The 20426-nt window shown below is 44.0% G+C and overlaps 2 protein-coding genes and 1 long non-coding RNA gene across 7 annotated transcripts in view; 2 read left to right on the forward strand and 1 right to left on the reverse strand.

Moving 5' to 3' along the window:
- Positions 1–4923: 4923 nt before the first annotated feature.
- Positions 4924–7766, forward strand: cetn3 (centrin 3). The gene is made up of 5 exons (XM_004074466.4): positions 4924–5089; positions 5790–5922; positions 5994–6108; positions 6179–6370; positions 7489–7766. The coding sequence occupies exons 1-5, from the start codon at positions 5073–5075 to the stop codon at positions 7530–7532; spliced, it is 501 nt and encodes a 166-aa protein (XP_004074514.1). The 5' UTR covers positions 4924–5072; the 3' UTR covers positions 7533–7766.
- Positions 7767–10877: 3111 nt separating this feature from the next.
- Positions 10878–15171, reverse strand: LOC105355178. Its single transcript, XR_002291280.2, has 3 exons — positions 14366–15171; positions 14189–14237; positions 10878–13093 (listed from the first exon to the last, which is right to left on the reverse strand). It is a non-coding gene; the product is annotated as an uncharacterized LOC105355178 (long non-coding RNA).
- Positions 15172–15297: 126 nt separating this feature from the next.
- Positions 15298–20426, forward strand: part of LOC101160992 (myocyte-specific enhancer factor 2C-like) — a 30140-nt gene continuing 25011 nt past the window's right edge. For 2 of the 5 annotated variants that reach the window (XM_023960546.1, XM_023960548.1), the window contains exons 1-3: positions 15298–15491; positions 17700–17819; positions 17952–18128. The gene's annotated coding sequence lies outside the window, so the exon portion shown is untranslated. The remainder of the gene's footprint in view (positions 15492–17699; positions 17820–17951; positions 18129–20426) is intronic. The other 3 variants (XM_023960550.1, XM_023960549.1, XM_023960547.1) reach the window with 3 other exon arrangements.

Here is a 20426-nt window from a genome sequence, read left to right on the forward strand (position 1 = left end):
TCTCCTCTTCATCGCTCTCATCTTCATCCAGCATCATCGTCCAGCTCTGGAATCCCTGCATGAAGGCAGACTACTGAGCTTTAAAGCTACCGCCATAAACACGTGTAAATGCGCAAAAACGATAAGGCAGCAGCTGTGAGACACACAGGAAGCGCCCTCTAGTGCCTGATCTGTGTTACTACAATTTGACCAAAACAACAAATTCTTCTGCTATGTTCACACCGGACTTGGAACGGTGCGTTCAGGCGACCAGTTCCAAAGAAAAGTCCACGTAAACCTACTTATTGGGCTTTCGAGTTTCAAACTCTGGTGTTCACACGTAGCTATGCACATTTTTGAGACAACGCAGACTTGAAAGGTAAAGTAGACCAAACTTTGACCAATCAGGGACTCCGATTTAGTCATGACGTTTGGACGGCGTCCTCTTTAATTCACAGAATTGCCAAATGTTTGAAAATTGATCATGAAGGACAAATTAATAACTGCAATTTGGGCCAGACTGGAATTATTTGACTGCATATATCGAAACAGAGCTGTGAAAGAAAAGATTCTTGAGATTTGCCCCATTTCTACATCTTGCTCCAACCGTAGGTGGCAAATATGCGCTAGTAAACAGTAGAAGAAGAAGAAGCCCCTCCCTGCTTGTCCAGTGTGAACACATGCGCTCTCCCCGGTGTGAGCGAAGCATGAGGGCTCCTTTAGCATCAACAAACATTTACTCTGAAACTCTTCCTCTGGGGCAAACGTCCGGGTTCTTGGGGGTAAAGTTGACTCTGGTGGGTTTTAAGGTGTCGTCTCATCTGCTCTAATCTAAAACAGTTCTGGATAAACTACATTCTGTGGCAAAAGTTTCAAAACACAAGCATCTGGAAATGAATCCCTGCCCCCTCCTCTTTCCCTCCACGTCTTTCCATCCCATCCTTATCGGAGCATCCCCCCCTCCCCCCCCCGTCCCTGTCTTGAGCCCCCACATCTGTTGTTCTTTGGGTGGAAAGCCTCCTGTCAGCAGCAGGACCCTTCAAAGGAGAAGCCAGAGAGAGCCTGGAAGACTCAGAGGAACCGGGGGAACCGTCCCGGTTATCAGGCAAGTTTACATCAGAACTTTAAGCTGTCACTTTTGACGGATGGACTTCATTAACTTCTCCTCTGAAGACTCACTGGGGATTGTGTAATAGACTCGTTTCAGCGTTAATTATCCTAAACTCACACAAAAGGTTTTCATTAGTGCATATCTCTGAGGAGGGGGGGCGGAACCTGGAGTAAACAGAACATTCCCGTCACAGAAAAGGTTCCAGGTCCACTTCCACTCTCGTTTTCCACTCTAACCACTGACCTGTTAGGCCCGCCCCCTGCCAATCAAAGAGACACGCCCCTAATAATGCACAAATGGGAACTCCAATAAATCACCCCCCCCCCCCCCCCCCCCCCCCCCATAATCCATGCAGACCATAATGACGATCAATGTTGAGTAAAAACACTTAGATCCTTCTGAGGAGGTTCTGATGAACTTCTGGGGAGGTTCTGATGAACTTCTGGGGAGGTTCTGATGAACTTCTGGGGAGGTTCTACAGCATCGGTTCAGTTGAAGGTTAAGAAATGATCTTTGGTCATGAAGTTTGTCAGGAATCTGTTTTAGAGTTAAAGCAAAAGCAGAACCGAAAACATTAGGATGTTCTTTGAACTATCACCTAACTTCCTTCCACGTCAGTCAGTCAGGAAGTTAGTTAGTTAATTAGTTACTTAGCTTGTTTTTTGGTTGGTTAGTTAGTCAGTTAGCTAATTAGTTAGTCAGTCAGTCAGTCAGTTAGTTAGCTAGTTTTTTGGTTGATTGTTGGTTGGTTAATCAGTGAGTTAGTTACTTTTGTGGTCGGTTTGTTAGTAAGTCAGTTAGTTGTTTGGTTAGTTAGTTTCTTGTTTAGTCAGTTCGTTAGTTGGTTAGTTCGTTGGTTAGTTGTTTGGGTGGTTAGTTAGTCAATCGGATAGTTAGTTCATTTTTTGGTTGGTTCGTTAGTAAGTCAGTTAGTCAGTTTGTTTGTTCATTGGTTGGCTTGTTTTTTTGTTTTTTTTGCTTGCTTTGTAGTGCGTCAGTCAGTTAATTAAGTTGTTTGTTATTTTGTTTCATAGTTAGTTCATTAGTTTATTTGCTCATTTTTTAAGAAGTTGATTCACGTGTTAAAGAGGAGAATTCCACTAAATTATCTTGAAGAGGAGAACATTTGCAGAATGGTGACTCCACAAAAACCTCTTAAGGAGGAGAACTCCACTAGAACGTTCAGAGGAAGACTCCTTACATCTGAGGGTTCTTTGACGTTCATACATGATTCCTCATAAATGATTCCTCAGCTTGTGGATCAGACTTTGGAGAACCTCGGGTTTCTCTGGACATTTTGACGCGTGTCAATGATGTAGTGACTCATAGAGGATCTAGAGCAGAGGTGGGCACTGAGGGCCGCAGTCCTGCATGTTTTCCAGCATACCCTGCTCTGGCATGTTCTGATTGGCTGTACACACCTGAACCAGGTAATCAGCCATGAGTAGGGCAAGAGTATCTGGAAATCATGCAGACACACCGGCCCTCGAGGCCTGGAATTGCCCACCCCTGATCTAGAGGATATTTTACACAATCTTAAGTCAAATATGGAATTTAAGGTTTTTAAAATTAGCCTAAACATGACATAAATTCATAATGAATGTAGTAAATAAACTATTTAAATAATGTGTTTTACCTCGTAGGTGTTTTGTTTATGTTATGATTCAGTAAAAAGTGAAATAAATGTACAAGTGAAGCTTTTCTCTGCTAAAAGATGTGTTGTTTTTTTTCCGGGTGTGTTAAGGCTGTGCGGCTCCGAGCACTCGCATACGTGTGCAGGCGGGCGGACAGGGGGTCTTTGTGCGCGCTCAGGGTGGGGTTCGGGGCAGTTTTGGTTTAGGGTCATGAATGAACACAGACAGAGAGACTCTGACATGAAGCAGCCCCTCCCCAACAAGCTGAACTTCTGTGCATTCATGGTGTGGAGGAACCCGCAGGAACCAGCCATTCTTCATCGTTCCTCAGTTGACTGTATTACATCTTTAATGCATTTATTCAAATGTTTGCATTCACGACTGCCGTTGATGCACTTCTGTGTGTTTTAAAACACGTGAAGATTCAGAGCCTTCAGGCGCCTCACCTGCTCTTTAAAAGATGTTAAAAGGTTCTCATCCTTTCATCCAGGTGATGATGTTTGAAGTCATGGCGTCTGGACCTAAGTTCTTATCTTGTCCTACATGAGTGAACTTCTGTCATTAATCATTTCTTCAGGTTTTTTAAAAAGTGAAAACGTTCTCTGACTCTTTCAGTTTGATTTGGTTCTAGAAAGTGGGTTTGAGCAAATAAAGATGCTGCTTTCTGAGCCTGAACCTTACCCCCCCCCCCCCCCACTGCTAAATGTGCACACCTGTATACGTGCACGCCTGCACACGTGCACACATCCCTTTGGGTTCTTTAGAAAGCCTCCTCTATGACGCTGGCTAAATACCTGTGCCCCCCCCCCCCCATGAATTCTCAGACTGAGTTGGGGGTGGGGTGGGGGGTAAAAACAGGAGGGCTGGCTGGAAATCAAACACAGATCCTCCTTCAGCTGAACAGAAAGGAGAATGTTCTGCCTCCAGAATCCTCCTCCAGTCAATCATCGCAGTGAAACTTCAGAGGCTCCAGTAGGAAATTCATCAGGAGGAGTTTTTTTTATGCTGTTATTTTCATTCCGTCACAAACTACTGCCTGTTGTTGTTGTTACCACCTGTTTTTTTGTATTTTTTTCTGACTTAGACTCTGCTGAGCTTGAATCTCTCCTGAGGCGACATGGTTTTTCACTCAGGCGTTATCTAGGATGACACATGTGACACAGGAAACGCCCCGACGTGAGCCGAGACCGGGCGGCACCTTCATCCCGGAGCACCATGGGAAATCCCTGATAAAACTGAGACAAAGCCCAAATCAGGGGTGGGGGCACAAAGACCCTCGGGAAATGCTCCAAGCATTTCCAGAGGGTAGAAACCTCCGGCAGGATTCCAGAGAGAAGGACGACTGTTCAACAAGCCAGGACCATTATGGGTTACATGCCTTTAATGTTGACAGACAGACATCAGACATAACAGGACCGTTGACCAATGTTTATGAGGAAAACTTGTCATCAGTTCAGAGTAACAAGTTACAACAAATAAAGGGTGTGCTGAACTGTTGGAGGACAAAGTCTAATATTTAGGTGTTTTTAACATGTTCTTGATGATGGAGGACCATGTATGAAGAAAATTAAGCGCAAATTTTCATTTGTTGTGAATCAGGAGCAGACTAAAAAAATGCAGTTTAAAAAAGAAAAAAATGTGCTGGGCGGTGCCACAAGCTCCGTGCTGCGCTCCATTCCGATGCATTCACTGTCAGACAAATAGATCCATAAACATCTCTGTTTTCCTGGTCTGAGCTGGAGTCTGAACTGGACGAATGGACGGATCTGATGAGGCTGCCATTTTTGTTGCACCAGTAATGTTGGGGGGGTTGGGGGGGGGGCTGTTAGATAGCAGGAAAGAGTGTAAACAAAGGAATCATGGGAAATTAGACAGGCTTACTGTGTGCCAATGGCCACAACTCAGAGGAGAACCTCTGATGAACTCCTGTGGATCTGCAGAAACTGTCCTGTAAAACTGTCCACAGGAAGGGAAATAGATCAAAAGATGGCCGGAATGTGTCTTAAAGTTATCTGGATTATTCTTTTGTGAATCACAAACTGATTTTCTATTTAAAGTTTTTCTACATTTTATTTGACTTTGAAAAGGATTCCAGCGTCAGTATTAGCAGATGTAGCAATGACAGACGACAGCAGGGGGCGCTGGTGTCCCGCTTGGGTTCAGTTTGCTCCCGAAGAAAAAAAAACAGAGCGCCACTAAGCGAGCGCCTTGCTGTTGCCTAGAGACCACCGACCAATGAGGACCTCGGATCTGAGCGCGGACACGCGGGGTTTGTTTTTGCTCGTTGAGCGACAGTAGCCGTTCCTTGGAAGTGAAATCTTCGCGTTTGGATCTGCAATTCGATCGCAATGAGTCTGTCTCTGAGGTGAGGATCGCAGCTTTTACGGTGACGTCATTTCCGGTTCTCTCGCCTTGTTAGCCGACGTTAGCATGTCGCCCGTTTGCCTCAAACATTCAGAGCTTGTTGACCGGAGACTCGGTCAAAGGGCTGCGTCGGTCCAAACGGTCCAAATGTGTGTCTGTCAAAGGGTTCGGTTCGGTGGAGCTGTCTCTGAATCAATCTGAGCTTGGCTGAAGACGTTGCACCGAAATTCTGTGACCTCTCAGGTTCTGTCCTCGGTAGATAATATTTCACCTGATTTGGACTTTCCGGGACCAAAAGCTCGTTTCGGGGAATGAGTTCTTTTATTTTGAAATAACGTTTGTTTTTCCACCATATTTGGTCAAAGGTTCTCCAAATAAACCTGTTGTGACGTCAATGTGACAGAAAAATATCAGAAATAGGATTCTGTGGTTTGTGGTCAAATACTACGATAAGACTAAATGGGTCTGGGTTCTTATTGGCTCAAATCTGATCGGAGATCTCTGAGTTGGTTGAAGCAGGTTTCTCTCTCGGCTCAGAGTTTGCCGTCAGTCTTCTCCTGCCTTCATGTCTGTTCCTGACTGATGAAGATGTTCAAACTCTTGTTTTTTTGTCTTCGTCCATCCTTCACGGTTGAACGGCGAGGTTCAAGCTCTGGTTTGTGGTCACAGGGAGAATCTGTGACTCTGGTTTTGCTCCGCAGAACCGACCAGGCCGACAAAAACAAGCCTAATAAGAGGAGGGAGCTCACCGAGGAGCAGAAGCACGAGGTCAAGGAGGCCTTCGACCTGTTTGACACGGACAAGGACCGACAGATCGATTATCACGAGCTGAAGGTGAGCGGCGGCGGATCGGATGGAAACCGTGGAAACGAGACCAAAGGTGTCATCTGTCACGGTCCCACCAGGTGGCGATGCGCGCCCTGGGCTTTGAAGTGAAGAAGATGGACGTCCTGAAGATCCTGAAGGACTACGACAGAGACGGGAACAGGAAGATCACCTTTGAGGACTTCAGTGAAGTAGGTGAGTCACTGGCCTCCTCTTCCTCAGAGCCAGGCGACGAGGAGCCGCCCTGAAACGCGTCTGCCCGCAGTGACGGACCGCATCCTGGAGCGGGACCCGAAGGAGGAGGTCCTGAAGGCCTTCAAGCTGTTCGACGACGACGAGTCCGGGAGGATCAGCCTGAGGAACCTGAGGAGGGTCGCCCGAGAGCTCGGCGAGGACATCAACGACGAAGAGCTGCGCAGCATGATCGACGAGTTCGACACCGACAGAGACGGAGAGAGTAAGTCTGCATTCGCTCAGGTTAAAGCCACGCCCCCTTCACCGGATGACACGTGTTCTGTCGTTGCCGCGGAGATGAGGGTCAACAGCCTGTACTTATGTAGCTCTTATGCAGGTCTAACGCGTTTTAAGGTCACTCTGAAGGCGGCAGAGCTGCCATGACAACAGAGGGGCAAGGTGGGGGTTCAGTCTCTCGCTCAAGGTCACTTCAACGCATAAACCTGCGACCTCCTGATCGTAGGTGGACCGCTCTTCTCCCGGTGCGGCTCCTGCTTTAGAAATCCCATCGCTCTCTGACCTCCATGGCAGGAAGGTTCTGGCGTTCCCGCTCCGAGGTCGCCGGTGATTGGGCGGAGAGCGCGGCTCCTCCCCTCACGGTTTCCTCAGCTGACCTGTTCCAGAGTTTTAGCGACCCGAAGGCCCGTACACACCGGGACGAATATTCGCCAGGCGTTATTCGCCAGCGTTTTTCTCCACGTTTTTTGTGTTCACACCCAGGCGATTTTCGCTGACGATGAGCCGAGCGAACATGCAATTTCATTCCCTGACATTAGATGGCGCTTAATGTAAACAGAAATACTCCTGTACACAAGGTGGCGCTGCGCAACTTTACGCTTCTTAAAGTCGCTTTTCACTCAGAAGAAGAGAGCAAGTATTTACACGCTTGTCAGAATCAAACAAAGAAAACATTAATATTTCAAGCATCAGTAGCTCCAACTGGTGCTTGGTTCGGGGATATTTTAGAATGTCCGTCATTATTGCTTCGCGGCTGTGTAGACGCTACTTGGCGTCTATCTTCTTCGCTGGTATGTGTGCTCAGCAAGGCAGTTTTGTGTTTGAGCGCCCCCAAGTTGTGTTTTACTGTAACTTCAGAAGCTCCAGACACGTGAGCAAAAGCGCCATTCTCATTGGTCGAATAGATTTCGATGCGACGCGTCGAAAAAAAAAAAACGAACCCGAGGCGTTTTTTTTTTTTGACGCTTTAACGCATGGCGTTTTTTCGCGTCGGTGTGCACACTCTCGTTGGTGCCCTTTGTTTAGTCACGAGGCGTTTCGCCGACGAAATTCGTCCCGGTGTGAACAGGCCTTGAGAGTCTGAGCAGACCGGTGTTTCCTCAGTAAACCAGGAGGAGTTCCTCGCCATCATGACCGCAGACTCCTGAGGAGGAGCCCGGAACGCCTTCTGAGCTGGACCCAGACGTTTCTCCACAGAGCCAGTGGACGCCCCCTCAGAGCCCGTGAGTCTGAATCCCGCTGGACATGAGAAGACTTTCCAACAGTAAAAACTGGACTGACTTTCTGTAAAGATCAAGATTTAAGTCGATCTTGACTTTTGAACTGTTTGTGTGAGTGTTTTATTTATTTTTCATAAAATAAAGAGTGTTTTCCCCAACAAAGTTCTTCCTAATAGTTCAGAATTTCCGCCGCGGGTTCAGAACCCGACAAACCCTCAGTGTGGCTCCTCTGGAGCTCAGCCGCTCTGTGACGCTGCAGCTGTTTTACCCTCAGTGTCCACTAGATGGAGACATTTCAACAACAAACTGAACGTTAGCATGAGCAGAAAAGCAATCCTCGAGCCACTTCTCCACTCCCTCTCTTTGGATTCTACTAGTTAGTAATGAAAGGGAAAACTAGTTAACTGGTTAACTAGCCATCTGTCCTGATGGTGGACACACTGAGCTTGTGATGTTTTTGATCATTTCTTTGATTTGAACATTGAAGCTCGCCATGGCAAAAAGTATTCTATAAAAGTGTCTACAAGTATACTTAGTCTATAAAGTAAAGTGAGGCTTACTTTTTTATACATTATTATATACTATTATTATTATAGTAACGTTAAAATGTTTCAATGTAGTCTTAAGAAGTATTCAGTTAGTATATTTCTTAAACAACACCTACATTGTTTATAGTACACTTGCTATACTTATACTCAAGTATACTTTTTTCATTAAAAATATTTTTAAAAGAGCTTTTAGTTATACTTAAAGGTGAAAATCATTCATATTTGGGAGATTTAATTATTTTTTATATAATATGGCTTCAGGTCTGATGCCTTAAAAACTGCTTATAACTTTTAGCAAAACGTAATGCACTAAAAGTTTATTAAATATACTTGAGTACAAGTATAGCAAGTGTACTATTGACCATGCACTTTATTATATATATATATATATATATATATGGTACATAAAAAGTAAACTTCAAGTATTACTGCCTGGTATATAGTGTACTTGCAGTTCATTTAAATAGAATACTTTTAGCTGCAGTGAACCAAACAAACGTCTTTTGCGGCGGCGCCGGCTCACACGGGTGAGGAGATGAAGACGCAGAAATCCTCAATCTGTGCTCGTGAATGGACGTCTGCCCCCCAGCCCCCACCCCGGGCTGAAGGTCGGCGGCGTTCTTCCTGACCTGCATCTGCTGGCCGCTCCGGGTTCGCACATGCTCAGCTGTCACCGCCCGGACCCCGGCGCTCCAGAAATAACCCCACCCAGTTCCTCCCCAGTGACAGACTCAGAGTCGCCCCCTGTGGTTAGTGCTGGAGACAACACACACACAAATGAACACACACATGAACACACACACAAACACACAATGTCAGTAACACAGACACATAAACACACACATAAACTCACAGACACACCGATAACGCACACATATTAATGAACACACACATTAACACACACATACATGAACGCAAACACGCATAAAACGGACACGAACAAACAGAGACGCACATAAAGTCACACACACAGATAAACTCACTGACACCCACATAAACACACATTAATGAACACACACACACACACACACTCAACGACTCACCCACATGGACGCAAACACTCGCATAAACTCACATATACAAACACAGACATAAACACACAAACATATAAACTCGTACACATGCACTAACCCATACAAACACACACTCTTAGGCATTCCCGCACACACACTCTTTTGTCCGTTGTATTGCGTTAATAACGTTAAAGGCCTGGATCTTGGGTTTTGGAGTGGGTGGGGGCGGTTCTAGTGTTGCCCCCCCTGTTTGAGGAGCTGATGGGAGGACAGCCTGTTCACCTTTGACTCCGAGGTCGCGCAGCTCTTCCTGGATCCCTCCAGAGCCTCCGAGGCGGCGGTCGGCTGTGCGTCCGCCGGGGCTGATGGTCTCTGTAGTTTAACAAGCTCCAGCTGGTTCTGGACTCTGACAGGAGAAATCCACACTAGAGAGCGCTGAGAGCCCAGCTGTCAGTCATTAGAGGAAGCTATGCCAGCCATGTGCCAACATTTGCCCTTTGACCCCACCAGAGACCAGAGGACGTGACGAGGCGCTGAGACGAGGGGGGGGGGGGGGGGGGGGGCATTTACACCCACTTTGGTTTACCGTCACTGACATTCAAAACGCCTTGAAGTTTTCAGCTTCATCTCTGCACACGGTTCTTCTGAAACGGCCAAAAGCTCCAAACAGACTTTTAAGGGAGGGGTTTGTCTAAATAGTTTTTAAACATGGCATCATCATCATCATCATCATCATCATCATCTTCTTCTTCTTCTTTGTCTGTCCTGCAGCCGTCCTGGACTGAAGGACAAGATCTTTTTTTTTTGCAATTCTTTTATTTTACTTTGCCTTTAAAGCAAACATTTTATCTCCGCCACAAACTCGAAACTTCTCCTAAATTTGCCCCTAATACCAGGTAAAAACTGGATTAAACTGGATTAAAATAATAATAATAAAGATGAAATATGACAGCTGAAGAAACTGTCAACAAAATTAATTGAGCGGAAAAAATCCACGAATTAAATCAAAAGACAGGTGTCAGGGGTATCCAAATTTTTAGCATTATTATGGGATGTCCACAGGACCTATGGCTTATTATTATATTATTACTATGAGAGCCCGCATAGCCAGATGCCCACTTTAGCCAATGTGGGAAACACAGGTGGGGCCATCCCGGGACCGGCAGACAGACCCACTTGGGGTCCACATTTCCTGCCCACTTTTATCCCAACGGGGTGTGAAAGTGTGAAATTCTGTGATTTTTACAATTACGCACAATGTGTAGAAAAAAACAACAACTTTTGTTTGAGTGATGGTCACAAAACAAAGCTTAAGATGAGAAGTGGGGGTGGGGGGTGTCTGTTGCTAGCTATTTTTTATTTTTACTGAAATATTGTGAAAATGTAATACATGAATCGTTGGCTCAACCTGAACAGATAAATATGACCATATTAGGAATGTGGGCGTGGTTAACAAAAAAAACCTCTGTTGCCAAGGAAATCCAAAAGTTTACTTTTACTGATTCTTCTAAAAATGACGTCGACCTGTTCGTCCCCCCCAGACCAACAAAAAATAAAATGGTTGCTATGGAGATAAAGCCAACAGGAAAGCCACCAGGGTGGGGGTGGGGAGGGCAAGTTGACTACACAACGCCGCTTTCGGCTTCAATTTAACTTTAAGTCTTAAGTTTCTCTGCTGTCTTCTTAAAAAAATGCGAGTTCAAGTAAAAAACAATAGATATGGAGTTTTTATTGAAAAACGTTCTTACAAGCCCTCTAATAGAAAACCAATGTAGAGTGAACCTCCCCTTTGTCTGGGATAGGCTCCAGCAACCACAGGTTTAGAAGACGGATTCATCGTTGTTTTAAACAAAATGATGCAAATCTTCACATTTCATGTCATTGTTAAACTGCTTGAAAAATCATGAATGTAGCGACGTCGACAGAGAAGAGTATTTCTATCATCCTCTTCTTCAAATCTTCATCAGCAGTTTTAAGGCCGAACTCCTTTTTTGGAGTTTGGAGATCTTCTGCTGCGACAGGCGGTTTGCATTTGTCCACGCCGATGAAGAAATGCGCCACCGAGGGTTTCGTCGTGTTTCTGCCGCACGGGTGAAACCAGAGTCCAGGCGGCGCTGTGGCCTCTGACCCCCCCTGTGACCTCGACTTTTGTGACCTCTGAGCCTAACTGGCCTTTAAATGATCTGTTTCCTTGTTTCTACATTGGATCCATCATCTTCAGGCTGATCAGTGAAGTTGTCCCTTCATACTGGGTGGGGTCGTTCCTGTGGGGGCTCCTGGTTCTGGATCTTAAATCCCAGAGACAAACACTGTTCAGTTAAAAGTTTATTTTATTCTTTTCACCTCCTTCTGTTTGTTCTTCTCCTCCTTTTGCCACCTCCTTCCTCCAAAACTGCTTTTGGACCTTCAAAATGTTCCGAGGAAATCAGAAAAGTAAAATAAAAAACAGAAAAACTGGAGTTCCATCTACAAACATGGAGCTCGGACACTCTTAGTCCGGACAGGGACAGAACCGACCTCCAGCCTCCGACACCAAACCTCCACATTCTGCTCCAGAGGTGGAGGCGAACCCGACGATTCCTGCAGTTCCTGAAGTGACCACTGGAGGCAGGTTACTTCAGTGTTCAAATCCCCCCAAAAAGTATGTTTTACAGCTTTATTTTTTATTCTTGACGATCGTGTGTGGGGGGGGGGTGTCACTCAGTTCAGATTTGACTTGCGCTCAAACATCTGGATAAGTGGGAGGAGCTTCATTGATTCACAGGTGGGTGCACCATTGACTCAAGCCAACTTTTTTTTAAGCCCACCCAAATGACCATTTAAGACAAATTGTTGAGGTGGGCGGAGCAAAGTCAATGTGCCCCTCCTACTTTTCCTGCTGAGATCATTCTCCAGTCTTCCTGTGATCCAGACCTCCTCCTGCCTCCTTCAAATGCTGTCATTTAGGGTTTTTTCCTGTTTTTGGAAGGTGTTCTTCGTCTGGTTTGAGCCACACCTCCTCCAGTCAGACATGATCTGCTTTTGGTCTTCACAGAAACCAATGCAGCCGTCTGTTTCCACGTTTTCCCGCACCAACGGTGACCTTGTTTTGTGCGAGCGGAGACGGTGAACAGGAGGGAGAAGGTCTGCGAGGACGTCAGACGGACACGGGGCAGGAATGCTGGACGGCATGCCCGGCAGCTGGGGGAGGATGGGTTGGTTTACACGCGCTCATGGCTTTCATAGTAACTGGATCCCTCAGACATCCCAGCTTCAAACGGCTTCTCCAAAACACAAAACGCAGAAAACGCTGCGCGCTCCTTCGCCGTCCTCCAAGGGCCGGAGGTTTTGCTTTGGCAGGAACCAAAGATGGCCGCTTCTCATGAGAGAAGGATTTTAATCCTGCAGATGAGGGTCAGGAGGAGGCGGCGGTTCCAGAAAGGATCATTTCTGTGCTTCTTTGTGTTTCTGCATCTCTTCAGCTGTCAGAGAACTTTGAATTCTAGAAAAGGACAGAAAGTTGGGATCCAATGTCTCATCGAGTCCAGAAGTCAATAAAACAGGAAAGCAAAGATTCAGAGAAACCGAAACGTTTCAGCCTCTGGAAGCGTCAAAGGCGGGCGCCGGTCCCAACAGAGGCCTCTAACAACCCAGTGGGGTTTTCTGAATCCACACCAACCTTTAAGGAACAGCTGATGATTATTTCATCAAAATCTAAAGTCTGGATTTTTCCTGCCGGGCATGAATGTCAAAGTCCCAACTTTAATGTTTGGATGCGGCAGCAGGCTCGAGAGCTGCTCCTTCAGCAAAAACAAAAAACAAAAAAGAAGGCTCCGTAACCAGAAGGGAAAGAAGACCAGCTGATCCTGCTGGTCATGTGACCGTCAGGTGTGCAGAAGGAAGCGTTTTGGTAAACTTTAAAGCAGTGTCGCACGCAACCACCGGAATGCTGCGTAAAGAGTAAAAAACAGAACCCTGTAAATGTCACAGTGAACTGAATCATTAACACAAAGATGCAAACAGGAAAATAAGTGAAATCTGGGAGAATCTATGCTTTCCAATTCTACCTTAAAGGGCCTCTATCCTCCTTTTCTGAAGCCTTCAGATAAAACTATATCCATATGATAATATATTACCTTTGGTACACTAAAGAACACATTTTTGATGAAAGGAGCTATGTTCACATTTCATTTTCCTACCAGGAAGTAAAAAGACTCGATCTCCCTTTTGCTCCGCCCATTTCATGACGTCAACAGCAGCGTTTCTCCCACAAAAACAAACATCCAAACTTTTGCAAAGATGGGTGTATATGTTGTTCAAATAAAATTAAATCGCTTTAGCCGATCGCCGCTAGCGACAGCTAGAAAGTGGGCGTGTCTGTTAGCCTGGGGGAGGGGCTGGAAGCGCAAACACTTCCTGGAAGGGGCAGTTCATCACTTTGTGATGTCACAATGTGAAAACCCGCTCGTTTTACTGGGTTGGGATTGGCTGGTGCTCAAAGAGCAGGTTTTTAGAGGACTACTCAGAAATGAATGGATCAAAATACCACTTTGGGGTTGTTTATGTGAGGAATGAACAATAAAATACACATTAAAAGCTCCAAAAGTTGATTTTGGAGGATATAGGACCTTTACATGAATTCTGATCAAATCAAACTTCCTAAAGGAGCTTGGAAAGTTCTGGAGAACCATCGTAACCCCAGAAATGATCTGGACTCTTTCTTATGCAGGTTGACCTTAAAAACTGTAAAACGATCAGAAAGAGTGAAACCTTCAGACTTTCTGACCAACCTGTCTTCTTCACTCAGACTGAAGAACAAACGACCAAAGTCTGTATTTTTTCACCCCCCCCCCATCTTTTGTTTTCTGTATGTCACAGTGTTGCAGACAGGAGCTCTCGCAGCTCGCTGGAGGGGCGTGGCATGTGGTCACAGACTGGACGGGGGGTAAACGAGGAGTTTTCCAAACGTGTCTATTAATCCGTCCATCCGTCCGTCTGTCTAACATCCGATTCTGGACTTATTTTCATTTGGTTTCATGCTTACAAAAGGTCTCCCAACGGCACCTCCACTCCTCCGTCTTGAAGTCCCGTATCTACAAAAGAACCAACAGAAAAAGAGAAAAAATTTTGAATAGTTTTCTTAAAGTCTGAGTTTAAAACATCTCTGATTAAAATCATGTTTTTGTTGTTTATAGCATTTTTTTGATGATGGAGGACATACATAAAGAAATGTAGGAAAACACATTTCTGAGTATTTCTACATCCACATCATGAATCAGGAGCCGACGAAAAGATGTGGTTTGATGAAGATCGTAGAAAATGCGCTGGTCGGGTCCACAAACTCCATCCTGAAGCATCCGCTTACAGACAAACGGATCCATGAACGTCTTTGTTTCCCTTTGCTCGTATTCAGCTCGCCCCTCACACCGCCAGGGTCAGGTTAGGTTGGAGGTGTGAGTGGCTGTTAGCCAGCGGGACAGAATGTAAATAGAGAGCTCTCAGCAATGCAGAGCCAAAGATGGGGTTGCTCCGCCCCTACGGTTCCACTCACAACTCGGAGGAGAACTCCTAATGAACTCCTGGCGCTCTGCAGAAACTATGTTCTAGAAAATGTTGGAGGTTCCGTGACGTCACACCCGGGTTGAATGAGGACACGATGGAGATCAGCGTATACAGAACCGTGTGTCCCTCAGATCTGTCTGCCTCTACATGCAGTACATGGTTTCCATGGTAACTCCAAGGACCAGAACTCCCCAGAACCTGGATTTCTTTGGGAACCTGCCGCCGGGCGCCATTTCCCGGGCTTGACAGCTGATGCTCACTGCTCTGAGATCTGGGACAGGTTCAATTCCCTCCCTTCAGCTGCGTTTAATGTGTAGAGCTGGTGGCCTGCGGGACAGTAATCCCGGGTTCTCGCGCTGGGACCCTCGGAGGGGGGGGGGGGGCCCTGAGTGTCAGCAACACATTTTCTCTGCTGCAGCATCGGTGACACCTCCCTGCTAAATATACGGCGAGCGGCAGCGACAGGTGACGCCGCTCCTCCGCAGACGTGCGCTCTGGCAGAACGAACACGGGAGGTCACGGGGTGTGCGAGTGTGCGACGCAGGGAGGCGGAGCCTCAGTGTGGGGAGCTGCAGCTGCTCAGTCTGAGAGCTCAGATCCAAACGCTGCCCGGCTCTGGGTGCCCTCTGCTTTAAGCCAGCTGGTCTGGCTTAACTGTGCTTCTGCCATTCAATCTTTATTTTTCTTTGGTTTTGTGAAACTTGTTCTTGTTTGATACAAGACCTGAACGAGCAAACCCACAGCTGGAGCTGCTGGGGATCCTTCCAGGTGAAGAGAAAGCGCAGGTGAGTAAAACCAGAGAAATTAAGACCTTCAGGGGGAATATTTATGGGGGGGGGGAAAATCCAAAAATTTGTTTTTCAAAAGCTAAAGAATGTGCAGGAATGTGCAAATGATTTCAACCACTAGGGGGCAGCAGAAAGGACCAGGTCCGTGAGTTGACCTCCATGGTTAACCTGCAGCAGTGGAGCATCACCACGATAAAAACTTTATTTTAAAGTTTTTATAGGATTTAACAGTCTTGGTGACATTTTACTTTGAAGTTTCGTTTTTCCTTTGCAGTTTAATTTGAGTTTTCATCTTAATTTAGATGAATCTGAAATTATTTTTAAATTACAGTACTGAAACTCACTGGTTCACACGGTAAAGTAAATACTTACTGAGATATTTAAAGGGAAGGATTTAAAAGAGAAACAGATGTAAAAACTATTTTCTAATGAATAAATATCTCAGTTAAAAACTATATATTTTTTAACATACTTTTAGGCTGGACTTTAGCCCTGATAAATCGCGCTTCTGAGTTGATCAACTCCCTTTAAATTGTGACTCAATACTGGCCTCTACTGGTGAGTTGCTGAATTGAAGCCCTTCAGGAAATTGACGTAAAAAACAACATTTGTGTTGTTGTGCTAAAAAAAAACATTATTTTGGCTACAAACTCCAGACAATGACAGTAAAAATAGTTTTTTCATGATAACCAATCCTGGTTTAAAATGAGATTAACTCCGCCCACAAATAACACAACATTCTGATGAAGAAAAGTAATTCACAAAAACTGAGGTCATTTTTTAAAAAGTTGTTGCCTGATTTCTTAAAGGAATCTCACATGCAGTCTTTTGATTAGTGCTTTAAAATGCAAAAACTGTGATTGTAAAGTTCAAACACATTAAACAAAGTAAATGGAGACATAAAAGCAGAAAGATGGAAACATCACATTTTAATTTACATTTATTAGTTAAAATCATCTTTACTTCAGTTTTTGTCTTAGAAACCAGTGAGGATATTTTTTGTCTGAATGAGCCCAAATGATCCTCCTCAGTCCTGATATTTGCAAACATTTACATTTTTTTTGTATTCGATGTAAATCGACTGGAGCTGGAAGTCAGAAAATCATCAACACTTTCAACTGTTTTTAAAGCTAAACAGTGATTTTCTGGACATAAATTCGGGTGTCAAAAGGTTAAAACGTGGACTTAATTGACTAAAAGATGTGAAACAGCGTCGGGAAGGTTTTGGTGAACAGAGTTCGGGCCGAGCTAAATGTTTGTTCTTTAGACTGGTTCTGCACATTTTCACATCTTTCTTAAGACTTTTTGCTTTATTTAGAGTTCTAGGTTTCTGTAAAGCTAATAAAGGCATTATACTTAATGTTTAACATGTGAAGTCAACTTTCCAGTGTTTTATTGAATTCCTTTGTTTGTAGAGTTATCAGAAACTGATTGATGCGGCTGTTTTCCAATCCCACCCATTTTATTAGCAGGTTTCTCCTTAACTTTTCCCTTAGCTGCTGTCTTGGAGCCGTAAACTGGACATTTACATACATTTTATCTGATGTGGTTAAAATCATAGAGTTGTTTTATCAAATCTGTTTAATTATATTTTATCATACATGTTCATATGAAAATTTTGTGATTTCAGGGGTTGAACTATGAATGTATAAATGAATTATTAATATACACAAACTTGTGCCACAGCAGAGAAACTGTAACAGATTACATTCACTTTTTTGGATAGAAATTGTATCCTATTGTTTTAATTTGAGGAAAAGTAGTTACACTGGGCGGCATCCTGATTACTATTTTTTGCATGTAGCGTTTGTATAACCTTTATTGAAACAAAAGGCTGAAATTTATTAAAGTAAATTTGAGTTTACAAGAATTTTTATTTGACTTGGTGTGATGTTTTTTCTGAGAGTTTTATGAATAACATGAAGTTTAAGATGACAAATTAGACATATTCAAAGTGCTACTCAGAACTTTAGCAGTAGTATTGGTAGCTTTTAATACTTAAACTTGAGTATTAAAGTTGGCTCCATTGGGGTCCTATAGACTCGGTGCAGTTCCTGGTCTTTGCGCTGGGTGGCAGCAGAGAGCCGGGATCCTGTTTAAGTGTAGAAATGACCACAAATAAAGTTTTCCAAAGTTTTATTTGATTCTCTCGTTTGTTTAAATTGTACTTTCGGTGCGTGCGTGTGCACGTGTGCTCGCCTCCAGGTGCTTACTGACGAGGCCGGGAGGCGCGCGGGGTCCGTGGTCACGTTCTCGGATGGACTGAGCTGAACCACCGGAGCCACGCGGCGGCGGAACGCGAGGGTGTGCGGGACTGAGCGGGAGGTAAGCTTCCGCGCGCTTGGTGGGTGTGTGTGCGTGTGTGACCGTCTGCGCACGCGTGAGTGCGGGGTTTGACAGATAAACAACCGGAAAGGAAGCCTCTTTCTGTACGTGCGGCGCTTCCTTCCCCTGCAGACGGCTCAGTCACGAGCGGCAGCTCACTTCCTCGCGGGTCCGGTGTTGGTCGGGAGTTCAGATCCAGGATTTTTCCGCGCGGGTTTCCCGCTGAATCCTCTGGAAACACGCAGGGCGTTTTCCTTGTTCGGGTCGGCGGTGAAGCGCGAGGACCTGAAGGGTTTCTGTCATCTTCTGGTAAGAAAAGTTTAGGAAAAGTTTTTTAAAAAAAGAAAGAAAATAATTTGGGTTGCAGGGCCGCACGGACGGGTGCGGGGGTCCGGGGCTGTCGTTCATGTCGGCCCCCTCTAATCCACCTTTTAAATCCGAGCTTAAATATACTAAGCCGTAAAAATATTTTAAATACTCGATTTTCTGTCCAAAACAAATTTAATTGACGTTTAAAGGATTCATGTCTTAGTTAAATGATTCAGAAATCAGAACTAAAATATTTTTTGTCTTATATAGAACCCAGAAAACCAAGAAGCTTTTTTGAATTGAGAAAGGAAGCTGGCAGATTATTTTACCTCATATTGGAGGATTTCCTTTAAAAAATATTTACATAAAATATTAGCAACAAATTTGTTATAAATAACAATTAAGCAGAAAATAACTTTTAAATGCAGGTTTTTCTTTCAGCACTAAATGTCTTTTTGGTTTAATAATGAAGGATTGTTAAATGTCAAACATTCAAATGTTTCCAGCAGACTAACATGTTAATGTTCATTTAAATACATAAACTTTCCGCTGAAAAAAACCAAAACAAGTTCTCCGGCAAAACCAACCCAAATAAATTTGAAAGGAAATCTTTATTAGCTGGACTTGTGTTCATGGAACAGGAAGGGAAACGTTTCTATATCTGCCAGTAATTTCAGAGATAAAACTAAACAAGGAGACGTGTAGCTAAACTTTAAATCTAAAACTACTATAACTGTTTCTGCGTCTTTTCTTTGTGATCATTGAACAAACGTTTGAAAACATTTCTGAATTAAAAACGTTCTTACTTTACGAGTAAGTTTCTCATCGACCAAAATTAAAAACTTCTTGTTGAAGTAAAAAAAAAAAAAATCAACCAGAGCGTGAAAGTGTTTCAGAGCGGCTAAAGCTAAATTGTTGCATCGTTTATGGCGACTATTTCTACGAAGAAATTATTTTAAATTTACAACCTGAAAGTTGCTGCAACTAAATTTTTGCCATAAGTAAAATTCGACACTTTGTTGCGATCACAAGCGATTTTAGATACTTTCAATCCCAACAGCTTTTATACCTTTTTTCTTTTTTTTTCAAATATAAACCAAACATTTTTCTGTCCACGCAAACAAACAGTTTTTACTTGAGTAAATAGGAAAAGGTTGATTGTAACGCCGCTGCGATCTCTTGTGTTAGTGTAAAATATACAAAACTTTAGACACATTTGTAAAAATAAAGTGTGATTATTCTTTTTTGCAATAGGTTTTTTCTAAAGGGAAAAAACAAAAAATTCTCAAGAAAACATTGATTTCAGAAAATGTCTGTATAATTTCGGTAATTTGCTAAATGCAAATTACAAAATGGAAAAAGTCATAAGTGGTTTAATTCTTGCATTAGCGTTTTACCAAAAGGAAAACAATCAACATTTTCTAACAAAAAAAAAAAAGTTTCAATTTTTTTTTTGTACCTTTTTGCCAGTTTTCTTAATAAATCGCATTTAATTATTGTGTTTTCTGAAAGGGAAAAATGTCGATTTCAGAGGTTTTTTCGTACATTTTGGCTAATATATCAAATGCTTCACGTTTCGTTTTTGCGTGAACTTTTTTTCAAAGTGGAAAAACCAAAAATCTCTAAAAACGTCGATTTCAGAGGTTTTTTCGTACATTTTGTGCTTGGAGTTCTGAGACTTTCCACAGTATTTAGTGTTTTTTTTTCCCCTGAGTTCTTTGCTCTGGAACAAAAACCTGAAAGACCAAAAATACAAAATAGTTTCTGATTCTTTCCTTCACTGCGGAGAAGCCGCCTCTTTGTTGACATCCGTTCATTGCGCATTCGGAGCGCCGGAACCGGTTCTTATTTTAGAACCGATCCAGCAGTTTTTTCATATTTCCAGCCTTGTAAAGTCGGTGAGGTATCAAACCCTTCAGCGGAGCATGTGCTTCAGCGTCTGTGCCACAGAGTGACTCACTGGCTGCTTATAGGGGGCTGGGGGTTGTCCCGGACCAAACCACATGAAGGAGATCCTGTTGCCTCCCAGGTCTCCATCTGGGACCTCATGAGGGGCCTGAACCTGTAATTTCCTGAACGGTTCTGTTGGAGCTGAAGTGTGGACGCGTGGCGTGACGCCTGGTTTCATTCAGCAGCCATTCACTTCCTGCCAACTCAAAAAACAACAAACACAGGTTTGGAAAGCGGCTGTCAACTTTTCCAGGTTCCACCAGGAACTTCCAGGAGCTTCCATCAAAGACCTGGAACTTCTTTTGGAACCTGAAGGAGAAAAACTGCCTGAACGTTTGGATTCCTGGT

Source organism: Oryzias latipes, chromosome 12, assembly GCF_002234675.1.
Source record: "Oryzias latipes chromosome 12, ASM223467v1".
NCBI lineage: Eukaryota > Metazoa > Chordata > Actinopteri > Beloniformes > Adrianichthyidae > Oryzias > Oryzias latipes.

Coding starts and splice junctions, on each gene's coding strand:
- cetn3 (XM_004074466.4), top strand. Junction 5,923..5,993: donor TCGATTATCACGAGCTGAAG/GTGAGCGGCGGC, acceptor CGGTCCCACCAG/GTGGCGATGCGCGCCCTGGG. Junction 6,109..6,178: donor TGAGGACTTCAGTGAAGTAG/GTGAGTCACTGG, acceptor GTCTGCCCGCAG/TGACGGACCGCATCCTGGAG.